This window comes from Tupaia chinensis, unplaced genomic scaffold (genome assembly GCF_000334495.1).
Source record: "Tupaia chinensis unplaced genomic scaffold, TupChi_1.0 Scaffold144682_1, whole genome shotgun sequence".
Taxonomy (NCBI): Eukaryota; Metazoa; Chordata; class Mammalia; order Scandentia; family Tupaiidae; genus Tupaia; species Tupaia belangeri.
Genome location: NW_006204543.1, coordinates 395,270 through 406,825, shown reverse-complemented (window position 1 = coordinate 406,825; position 11,556 = coordinate 395,270). Strand labels below are relative to the sequence as shown.

At 62.7% G+C, this 11,556-nt stretch overlaps 1 protein-coding gene across 1 annotated transcript in view; it reads right to left on the bottom strand.

Annotated features, from left to right (window-relative positions):
* FAN1 (FANCD2 and FANCI associated nuclease 1) overlaps window positions 1–11,555 on the bottom strand; it is a gene marked incomplete at its 5' end in the record, with an annotated part of 13,188 nt that extends 1,633 nt beyond the window's left edge. The window contains 12 exons of the mRNA XM_006167282.2: window positions 263–391; window positions 822–1,016; window positions 1,334–1,437; window positions 1,970–2,126; window positions 2,351–2,515; window positions 3,991–4,110; window positions 4,870–4,978; window positions 5,462–5,593; window positions 7,863–8,096; window positions 9,008–9,209; window positions 10,009–10,149; window positions 10,718–11,555. Of these exons, the coding sequence (XP_006167344.1) occupies window positions 263–391; window positions 822–1,016; window positions 1,334–1,437; window positions 1,970–2,126; window positions 2,351–2,515; window positions 3,991–4,110; window positions 4,870–4,978; window positions 5,462–5,593; window positions 7,863–8,096; window positions 9,008–9,209; window positions 10,009–10,149; window positions 10,718–11,555 (2,526 nt within the window). The remainder of the gene's footprint in view (window positions 1–262; window positions 392–821; window positions 1,017–1,333; window positions 1,438–1,969; window positions 2,127–2,350; window positions 2,516–3,990; window positions 4,111–4,869; window positions 4,979–5,461; window positions 5,594–7,862; window positions 8,097–9,007; window positions 9,210–10,008; window positions 10,150–10,717) is intronic.
* Window position 11,556: the final 1 nt, after the last annotated feature.

Here is an 11,556-nt window from a genome sequence, read left to right as displayed (position 1 = left end):
TGGGGTCTCGTTGTCTCTGGAGCGTATCTCCCATGTACACTGCCTGGAGCCTCATCTCCCACTGTGTGCATAGCAGAAGTGGCCATGCCACTCCACGACTAAGCTGGCAGGTGCTCCTGCGTCCCACCCTGTGCTGAGCTGCCATAGGAGCCCAGGCCTCAGCCTGGTGGCCCCGAGGAAGCCGCTGCTGCTGACACCCACCCCCAAACACAAGAGCACCCTGACACAGTCACCAGGATGACCCCATCCCGTCTCGACAGACCTTCGCACGACGACTCTGGGAGTCCCACACCACCAGGTCGGGGAGGCCCCCCCGGCAGTGCCGGAAGTCAGTAGCCAGCCGCCTGCACACACCGCTAAGGATGGGGCCCCCCAGGCAGGAGACAAGGTCCTAGAATCAGAGGGCAGGCGGTCAGACCTGAGACAGACCCTCGGAGGCTGCCGCAGTCCCGAGGCAGGGAGAAGGCAAGTGGGATTCCGGGTGCTCAGAGGCCACTCTGCTGGGAGGCCCAGGCCACTGCTGCACCCTCGGGCTGCACCCTTGGAAGAGGGTCCAGAGGAGCGCCTGGCAGCACGGCACGTAGGCTCGCAGAGACCTGCCAGGGCCATCCACCGAGCACAGGAGAGCCGTCAACTGGGGGTGGGACGGGTCTCACCAGAGCTTTCTTAATGCCCCGACACACTGGCATTGAGAACTGGTGGCTGGGCTGGGCCGACATGGCACTGCCACATGCCCGTGTGTGCCCCCACCATGTTCCTTGCACAGCAGCCACCAGGACACCAGCCCTGGGTGGCACCTTGCCGTGTGGGTGAGCCCTCACCTGAGCTTGCTGTAGAGACACGAAGCGGTCCCAGCTGACGAGTGCAGCTGCTCGGCCCTCCTGGGCCTGCCATGTGTCTGCCACCCAGGCTTGCAGGCTCTGCGTGGAGGCCTCACAGATCAGCTGCAGCCTGGCCTCGAGGGCCTGCTTCCTGCTGGTGAAGAAGCTGTCTGTGAGCAGGTCCAGCGGGGAGTCCTGCGGGCAGGAAGGCGAGGCTCACTCACTGTGAGCCAGCCCCCAGCCATCCACGCGTAAGCCAGGAGTGCCAACACGCGGCCACTCCCTCGGAAGGTGGGAACGATCTGACCCGGTGAGTCGCGGTGCCAGACGGTTTAGTGGGGGACCGGCCTGGGAGCCGGGCACAGTGACGTCACGGCGGAGGTAACTGGGACTTAAACTGTGAAACAGCATGCCTGCGTCTTCGGTTCTGTCCCAGCTTGGTAGAGGAGCCCTCCCACGGAGCAGGCGCCCTGCTGTGGGTGGGCGTGGGCGGCCCTGGCCGTCTGGGTTACCTGGTAGGCGTTCCTGAAGACGTCGGGGACCCCGTCCATGAAGATGGTGTCCCACAGCAGGAGGCCACACAGGGTGCTGAAGGTGGACCCTTCCCCGTGAATCCCTACAAGGCCACACACAGGCTCAGGGCCCCATGGCCACCCGGCGCCTCGCCAGCCTGGCCCACGCTGATACTCCCGTGTGCCCGGGCTGGCAGGCTGCAGAGCCCTCCCAGTTCAGACCACGCTTGAGAGACCTGCAGCCCGCACAAACACGCCTGTCACACACATGCCTCCCTCCCCCAGCTCACAGCACAGGCAGGTGCCGCCCATGTCCGCCCACCCCCGTGAGGGTTAGGTCCCCTCAGTGCCCCGGAGACACGCCCCAGAGCAGGTCAGGACGGCGGTGGGGCAGCCATGCAGCCTGAGTGGAGAGCCGGGCTCCCTGGCCTGGTCCTTGCCCAGGAGAGTGGGAGCGGAGCAGGAGCTCACCCGAGGAGGCACAGACAGCGGCCCTCCTAGGCCTGGCCTTCCGCTCGGCCGCCTCAGTTCCCTCCACAGAGGGGCGACCCTCATGGGCTGGCTGGGGAGGAGGCCACCCCTGGCAGAGTAGGGATGGAGACACGGGCAGGGGGCAAAGGGCAGGGCTCCGCTCACCCTGGTCGAAGCCGCTGCGTCTGTAGTGGGCCAGCGCCAGCTCCTCCACGGAGCACAGGATGGTGGCGCGGGCGGTGGGCTCCCCGGCCTCCATCATGAACACGGACTTGCCCGTCCCCGTCCCCTGCTGTGGACACAGCCTGCCCGTGATGGTCACCTGAGGGCACGGGCAAGGGCTGAGCCTTACATTGGCCAAGGTCCCCAAAAACCCACCTGGCATGTCCTGGGGATGGACCCTGCACCCCCAGGCCTGGCAATCCCAGGAGGCCACAGGCCACAGCCACATCTGCTGTCGCTGGGCCGTGGGTGACACCGGGATGCTCCCACCCAGAGCTCGTGATGAGGCTCAGGGGGCCACGGCGGGAGGGAAAGCCCACTCACATGCCGGACGTCGCGCACGGCCACTTCTGGAAGCTGGCGGAGGAGTGCCGCGAGCCGGTGTCCACCCGGAGACTCGCGCAGGCGCAGGGCTCTCTGCTGCAGCGCCAGCCGGTGCCCTGTCCGGACCGCTGGGTCTGCCAGGCCCTCGCAGATGCTCCTGACGGCCTGGTGGGCAGGGTCCCACTGTAACGGGCACTCGGCCACCCAGGGCGTGGGCCAGCTGGACTGCCACCCTGCCTGGCGGCCACGTGGAAATGGGACCAGAAGGAGCCCTGGGACCCCTGTGCGTGGGGTTGGGGGAGACCCCCAAGGGAAGCCCGGCCCCGTGGTTCCTGGGACCCACCCGCACAGCTCTGAAAGGGTACGTGTGTCCCACCCAACCCAGGAGGATCTATGCAGCACAGGCACTGCCAGAGCTCCTGCCTCTCGGGGTGCAGGGAAGTTGGGTCAGGGTCCCCGTTACGGGGCAGTGGTCCCTGGAGGGCTTAACGCCTTGCCTGGGGTCACACACAGGAGGGCAAACAAACGCAACCCTGAGTGCCACACGAGCCTCCTGCTCTGCCATCGCAGTGGGGCCGGGCAGAGCCACCCCGCCTGGACGGGCTGCACCACAAGGAGCCAAGCGGCGCAGCTGCTCACTCCGCACCGGCCTCCGGGGAGCGCCTGCCTCAGGTGGGACTTCAGCCGGGTCCTGGCAGCCCACCCGGCAGTGCACGACCAGGGAACAGTGAACCACAGACATGGGCGGAGACAGACAGACGGGGGTGGGGGGGGTGAGGCGGCCCACAGATAGCCACGTCCCGCCACAGCAGCCTCCTCCCGCGCAGGGCCCTGGCAGAAGGTCCGAGAGCAGACACAGGCCCCCACGGGTCCCCACGGAGGACGAGGAAGGGGCCACGTCTTCCCCTTCCTACCTCGATCCCAGGGTGACAAAAATCACCTTTTCCAAAGCAAAAACGAGCGGGTGACTGCCCTGTCCCTCCTAGACCCTAAGTCCTGCCCTACACCCAGACGCACACGAGGAAGCTTCTAGACTCCCGGGGCAGCGGGGCTGCCGGGCATGCGGTTTGGGTACAAAGTTTGAAATCCACCAGTTGTTCCCTGCTGGGCTTCCAGGAGCCTTTCAAAGGCCCTGCGTGTTCCTTCTGGAAGAAGGGAACAGCATCCCCGCCCCCCACAGCAGGTCTGGGAGCTACTGGAGCCGGCCGCCTTTTTCCTTTGGTCTTTGCCAGAGGGCACATGTACTCTCCAGAGACAGAGACAGAGACGTAGGGGGACAGCACCCGTGGGACAGTCACACTACAGTGCCTTCTTGTCCTACCAGGAGTCTGGGCACGCGTGTTTACGCGCCTGTACTTTCTAACCAGGCTGGGAGTCAAACTGCAGTCTGCCTGGGGCTGGCCTCTCACATGGCCGACCATGGTTCAAGTCCCAGACCTGGTGGCTTGCTCTCCCTCCCTCCCTCTCTGGTCAAATTAAAAAAAATAAATAAATAACTTAATAAAGTTCAAGAAAATAATTCTAAAGAAACCCCTGCAGTCTACCATGTGAGACCCGGCTTCCTGACCACCAGGCCACGGGGTGGCCATGTTTTCACACCCACTTCCATACAGGGAGGCTTCGGGCCGTCGCTGTCCTACCGGTTCCAGGCGCCGCAGGTGCTGGTGCAGGTTCAGGGCCAGGCGGTCCCACCAGCGGCCTCTGCTGTCTGGACAGTAGACCTTCTGAGCCAGGAGGCTCTCCAGTTCTCCGACAGCTTCCTGTGCAGGATGACAGATGCCGTCAGGTCACCAACACCCCACTGGGACACTCAGAAGACAGCCATGGCAAGCCTCTCCATGCAGAGGAGGCCCCAGGCTGGGTGGGTCCCACAGAGCCCTGCTTCTCCCCAGCCCTGCCTAAAGCGGTGCAGCGCTCTCCTGGGCCAGGCGTGTGTCGCGTGTCCTGCGCACCACGCCCCAGCACAGGACCAAGCCCAGGAGCTGAGGCTGGGCACGTGTGTGTACGGGAGCCCAGCAGGTCACAGCCCACGCAGCCCTGGGGAGCAGCGTGACAAGGAGGGGCCCATGTCGACTCCTGTGTGGCCGACCCCTGGGACCCCGCGGGCCCTCGTGGGGCTCTAGGACACCTTGACACCTCCTCTTGGTCCAGGGCCATGGTGCGGTGGAGATGAAGCCCAACCCATGTGGCCACAGTGACTTCACAGTGTGTGGGACACAGCCGGGCCGGGCCGATCTGACGTGCACTCATGAGCAGCGCGGAACAGCCCGCGTGGATGCCAGAGTGGGCTTCCAGGAGACCCTCCTGGTCACGCCTGACTCTGAGACCCTGGGCTCGGCCCGCAGGCATGTCCAGGGTTCCCACCGGGCTCAGGCCGCGACCTAGGCAGCCAAGGACACGCTGACTGGGCAGCCCCTGAGCAGATGCTCATGTCTGTGCCCGCTGCCCGTGCTCCAAAGCCCTGGGGCATGCTCCAGACACATGCTGCCATCCCCGTTAGGGCAGGGCTGGCGTCCTACCTCATACATGTGAAGTCTCTGCAGGGTCTCCACAGCCCGGGACGCGATCCTCGTGTAAACCCAGCCAACGGTGAAACACCGCAGGAATAGGGGCAGCCCCTCGTGGTACCTGGACGAGGAGGGACGGCTTCTGTGTCAGACGACAGGAAGGGCCAGCACAGGCCAGGCCCAGGGCATGGCCGACGTGCCCCTAGGGCCCTCGGTGTACGCTCTCCCGCCCCACAGACCTCCACCCCGCAGCCAGCACCCGGGCCGTGTGACGTGCAGGTGTGAGCTGAGCACTCCCCACCACACGGCCCCTCTGCCCACACCGGCCCCGGGCTCACCACCTGCCGTGCCGAGCCATACGGGTGCAGAACGGCCACACCCTTCCTCGGCTAAATCAGAGCACGCCGGCAGAGTGTAGGAGTGTGCGAGGCTCGAACACCACGTGTGCACGTCCAGCCCGTCCTCACCGCAGGGGCAGGCCAGTGGCCCACAGACCCAGCCTGCAGCCCGCCGCCCTCGGCCCTCACGGCTGGACCCTCCCTCCTGAAACCCCACGGGTGGTGGGACGCGGGCCAGTACATGTCCGCACACGCCCAGGCCTGACCTCAGGGAGGGATGGCCTCTCAGTCCGTCCCAGGCCCGCTTCGCACTCTCCGCCAGCGCCTTGGCTTCTTCCCAGCTCCCACTGGCCATGGCGGCAGAGAGGCCCCTCAGCGTGTGCACTGCTGCCGCGTACCTGGGCGGACACGTGGGGAGGTGAGGTTTGAGACCATGAGGCCGTTCTGGTTTGATCCCGGTGACCGCAAACGCGCCCCCCAGAGCGTGCAGGACGCAGGCTGGCAGCACGCTCGCTGGTGAGCCCGGCGGTGCGGGCCCAGGGAAGCGGTCTCACAGCCTCACGCCTCCAGTCAAGGTGGGGGCGGCCACACCCAGCCCTGCCTGGAGCTGGCTCGGCACAGGTTGGGGCTCCACTTCCAGGCCACCTCCACGATCAGACCCAGGCCAGTGACGCCCCTCGCTCCACTGACTCCTGGTCCACACCCAGACTCTGGCTTCTCGTGTCCCTGAGGCCTGGGAGGGGCTGACCAGGTAACAGGAGTCCCCTGCTCTGGGCGGGGACAGCGAGGCCACCCCCATGTTGACCCCGCACACGGTGCTGACGAGCCATCACGCTCTTTTCAGGGCCAGCGCAGACACTGTGCGGCTCACTCTGTCTTTCTGAGACAGCCGTGCTCTGCCCGGCCGCAACCTGAGCCTGGAGCCCCCGTTCTTGCCGTTCCACCTTCCCGAGCCAGGCCCATGGGGAACCTGTGTGGACAGGGACACGCCTGGCATGGCCCGCTCCAGGGCCACCTCCAGGCTGGCCTCCCTCGGCCTCTGTCTGCACGGCAGATGCCGGGCTCCTGATGCTGACACCCCCACGTGCTGTGCTCGCCGTGTACCTGTCCCCTGGGGTGTGGCCAATGATGGCAGGACCTCCCTTGTCCATCGCCATGTCCCCCTTGGTCCTCTGTCACGCGCACTGAGTGACTGAGAGAGGAAAACACCTCGGGGAGGTGGGGCCTCAGGCCACAGGTGTTATGCGGTCACGTCCCAAGTCACTCAGAGCCAGTGTCCCCTGCCGTCAAGGCCCTCTGCATGAAGGCGGCTAAAGGGTGTGGGGTGGCTTCTGTTTTCTCCCTCGTCCCCCAGTTTTGAACTTGTCAGCCATGGTTTTGTCAATCACAGAGCTGAAAAGTACCCATCTTAGGTTCACGGGTAATGTGCATTACAAAAACTATGAATGGGTTTCAAAACGGTGACTAAAACTTACACTTGAATCCCCTTTTCCCACGGGCTTTTTAACGCCCGAACCGACAGCAGCAGCGACAATAACGGCACAGCCCGGCGCCCTGGTGGCCCAGCGCTAGGAGCCTGGGGAGGGCTGCCCTGCCTGCTGCGCGGGAGCACGGGACGGGGCTCCCCCAGGACTCAGCGTGGTGGGCCGGGGCCACGCCTCGGGCACACAATCTTGCAGCACACGAAGGACGAGCCTCTACGGACAGAACCGGAAAACGGGCCAAAGACACCAGAGGCTGAGAACGGGGCAGGCGGGAAGCCACGTCAGAAGACTGGACTGAAAGGTGGCCGGAGCTGAGCCGGCGGCGAGCTCCCCGAGGGCGGAGGCGAGTGAGCCAGGCCCCAGCCGTGCCCACACTGCAGCTGCGGGGCTTCCAGGCACACGGCTTTCCCAGGAACGGGAGGACTTTGCTAAACGCAAACACCAGGAGCAACTTGGGCCAAACTTGAGTCACAAGGGCCAGCAGAAGGCTTGATGGCTAAGGAACTGCACCCCACACAGCCAACCATAGTTCAGGCCTGGACCCCGCGGCTTGAGGATCACGCCACGTGCGTGTATATGCGTGCTCAAAACCCCAGAGGAGAATGGAGACAGGATTGTGGCATGGCCATCCCCGCTGGGGGTGATTTCTCAGTTCCCCTTTCTCTGTCTCTCTCCAATGAGCACACACACACTCTGTGGCAAAAAAAAAACCAAAACAAGAAAATGATCTGAGTTACTAATCTTAAATCAAGAATCAAAAGTGACAACTTGGGAAATCTAAGTGAATTTTTCTTAAAAAACGTGAGAGTTTTAGGAAATCCATTTTTTTTATCGTGAGAAGGCACATGAGCTGCCAGAGAGGAAGCACTCCCTGGGGTGGCCCGTCCCCTCCAGGTGTCCCCTCCAGCCCGTCAGGCGCACACAGCTGTGTAGCCAGGTGTCCTTCGAGCCGCCAGGCCCAGACTCCCGGTGCACAGCGCTGAGTGCTGCTGTGAGGCGGCTGTCCTGTCTTCTCTCAAGCCTCGCTCGGAGGGGACAGGCAGCACCCAGGTAATGACAGCGCCGGGCAGCTGAGCCCTGCGTGAGGGCTGCCCGGGCGCACCTCATCGACCACACTACCTGCCGGCCCCTCCACCAACGTCTAACGTGCGCACAGAATTCTAGCACGCTAGCAAGGCCTTACCTGATCAGGTCTTGTCGGTCGTGGAAGATGCGAGTTTTCCGGTTGACAGTGTAGTCAGGGAACTTCACGCGGCCAAGGCTGACCAGCAACACGGTAGACAGCTGCGCCTGGCCAGTGGAGGCTGCCTCGTCGTCCTCCGCCAAGTCAGTCGGCGAGAACAGCAGCAGGAGTCGGGCAAACACCGCCCTGGGGCCTGGGCAGACGCGCAGCGATGGTCCAGCCAGGTCTTTAGCTCTGAAAAGTGCACAGCAGAGAAGACCGTTCAGACGATGGTTTGAACTGCGGTCGGCCACATGGGTCCCATGTTTATTAGGGACCAGGATTCACCGCGGTCTCCCCAGCGAGGGTGGGCCTTTGGCACTGGAGCCCTGAGAGTGGCCTTCACACACGGTCAAGATAGCTCCGAAAGCCTGTGAGAAGAAGGGAATTCGCGTGCAAGTGTATTTGGGTGGAAAAGGATTTTCAAAATCATTTTTTTCACAATACACACTTTCCATGAATGTCTGAAGACACGTCCCTGTATATGTAAATATAATATACAAAATAAATAGTGACATTGGTGTGAGGTGTTTTCAAAAGCATCATCTCACTTCACCACACATTAATCCCGAAAAGCAGATTCCCGGACTGAAGCTGATCATTTGATTTATGTTGTCGGGAAAGTCATGACACACGTCTGTTTTTATGTGAAAAAATGCATCATGACTTCCCAGCGACACAGCAGTCTTCACAATCTCCCCTGCCGGCTCAAGGGCTTCCCAGTACAAGCGGAGCCAAGCGGGAAGGCTTCGTGGACTGCCACGTTGAGAGCCAGCACAGTTGCTGTTCAGACTGGGTGGTTCCACGTAGCACGAGGATCCCTACGACGCAGTGTGGCCGGAGTGGCCCTGAGCCCTGCCTACTTTCCTGGCAATGAACCACCGGCGTCAGGCTGCGGCCTCCAGCTTTCCCGGCCGCCCTTCTCCGATGCGCGCCAGGCTTCCGTTGGGTGAAGAGCCAAGGAAGGGGCCCGGCTACGGTGACTCAGGCTCTCCCAGCACCCTCGGTCCGGCGCAGCGGCAGAGAGCGACCGCGGCAGCACGAGCGGGCAGCCTGCCCAGACCCTCACGCACACGCAGTCCCCGCGTCTGCACGGCCAGCGACACCTTTTCAGGATGGCAGCACGGACTCCAGCCGCACCCCGGGCCCACGTGCAGACGGCACGCTGCCTGGCCAGCTTGAGGAGGGCGTCCACCAGCTGCTGTCTCTGCCCGCCGGGGCTCCCCAGGTGGAAGGTCTTGGCCAGGGCCCTCAGTTCAGGAGCAGAAAGGAGTCCAAGTGCTTCTGAGAGCTCTTGCAGCTCGGATTCTGAAATGGTTGGGAGGTCAAATAGGTAAAAGTTCTTTTCTTACGTTCTCTACCATCTTTACCTTCGGAAGAAGGAAACTTAGTTAAGATGCAAATGAAAGAAAATTCTACTGTGGAAATTTTAGTTTGCCAAACTAATTATTTTACTTATTTTCTTTTTTTAACAGAGATTTTTGCTATAGGGGGATAAGCTTGCCAGAGACAGACAGAAAGCGAGAAATCACCCCCCACAGGGCTGGCCATGCTGCAGTCCCTTCTCCGCTTTCTCCTCTTGGGATCTTAGGCGCACGTGCACACGTGCCCGTCGTGAGTTTTAAGCCGCTGGGTCTGGGACTTAAAGTGCAGTCAGCTAAATGGGAGTCCAATGACATAACCCTTATGCCCCCTGCTGGTCCTGCCAAACCAATTATTAAAGAATTTGGTGCTTCTGGGGCCAGCAGGTGGCGTGGTGGCTAAGGGTCGACTCCGTGGGGCCAGGAGGTGGCACCTTGGGAACACGGCTGGACCCACAGGGAGGGGCCTGTGGTAGGCCAGGACTCGCTGAGCACAAGGGCCTATGCACCCTCCGAGCTGAGCCAGGAGGGACCACAGTGCGAGGACCCTGTCTAGGAGGCCTGCTTCTCTCACTCTCTCAAGAAATAAACAGCCTTTCTAAAAACGGCCTTGCGTCCCCCGATACTGTGTTGTCTGGAAAGTCACCACCGATCACCACTCCCCGGCACGGACCAGGCAGCGGCAGCAGGCGTCCTGGCACGGGCTGCCTGCCCACGGTCCCGTGTGGGCCGCGAGCACGTCTCACCTGTCTGCAGGAAGCCTGCGTGCGTCAGCTCCTCGACCACGGCCGTCAGGTCAGGGGCGATCTCGTCGTACTCCAGCTTCCCCACCCTGATCCAGCTCGGCTTACGCTGAAAGAGCCTCACATACAACTTCTGACCGTTAGCTGCAGAGAGGAAAACGGTGAGTAATGCTGTCTTTGTTCTAAAAACAGCAGGGAGCTGGCGCACACGTGGCCAATTGCACGAATCGAACCCTGGCCTCAGTGGCTAGAAAAACACGCCAGGCATGTATGACACATGCCCACACCCCGAAAGGACGGAGACATGGAGAAGGGACCGCGGCCCGTTCCCCACAGGGGTGCTCTCTCCCTCTGTCTCTCTGGTGAGTGAGTGCCCAGGCCCTGTGGCACGTTTTTAAAAAGCTATCTTATAACATCAAACGTGAGGGGTCTCCAAAAAGTTCATTCTGGAAAATGTATACTGAAAAGCTATGCATGGATTTCAACATTTTGCACCAAGTGGACTCACAGTTAAATTTCAGCTTCCACTAACTTTCTGAAGTCCCCTCAAGCTCCCACTGCCAAGGAAGCACGGAGCCCTGTCCCCTCAGGCCGTCCGCGCAGGCCTGGTGCCGTGTGCTCCCCAGGAGCCCCATGGCCGCGGGGACTCCTGTGGTCATTAGCTCGCAGCACGGCACGCCCAGGACAGGCTTCCAAACAGTGCAGCCGCTACCTGATAACCGCTGGAACGCGGCCGTGATGCCCAGCTCCTGCTCGTTGAAGAGTGCCCGGTCGTCCTCGTCCCCAAGCACAGCCCTCAGCACCATAAGGAAGCCCCGGAGGTAGTACGGGGTGCTGGGTGACCCGGCGCTGGCTGTGTCGGGGGCATGGCGGTCTGACCCTGGCCCCAGGGGGATGCTGCAAGGGCCTCCATTCTTCAGGCCACTGTCCCCCTCCGGAGGAAGCTCTTGGGTGTCCCTGCAGCTGGAAGCACCCTGAGCAGCACTGTGACATTCCGCCTCTGAGTCGGAGCCCGGCGTTCTGGCTCCAGCAGCCAGAGTGACGGCTACGGCCTCACGACCATGCAGCTCTCGGCTCGGCACGGCAGCCCCCACTGCCCTGATGCTTGCTTGCTGCGTGGGTCTGTCTCCTGGTGTGTCCCCAGGAGGGACAGCCAGTGGCAGTCCCTCGGGAGCGCCCTCTGAGAAGCCAGGGGTGAGGGCTGAGTCCACGCACTCCTGGGGGGCCTGCTGGCCGTCAGCTTCCAAGAGCGCGCTGTCCGCTGCCCACCCGACAGGGGGCGGCCCCTTGGGAGGGCCACGGGTGAAGATGTTTTCCTCCTGAGAGCTGCTCCCCAAAACTGGACCCGCGTCCTCCGTTTCTGGACAGTTAACCAGGCTGCGCACAGCGGGGCGCAGGGAGCCGTGGGGCCCGGGACTGGCCGGGCGCACGTTGCCCCCCGACTGTGCGGCCCTGGCGCGGCTCCTGGACAGCTTGGATGACAGGCTCCCCAAGGACGTGACTCTCTCCCTCGGGTCTCTCAGCTGCGGCCCGGGCCCGCCTCGCGGCGCC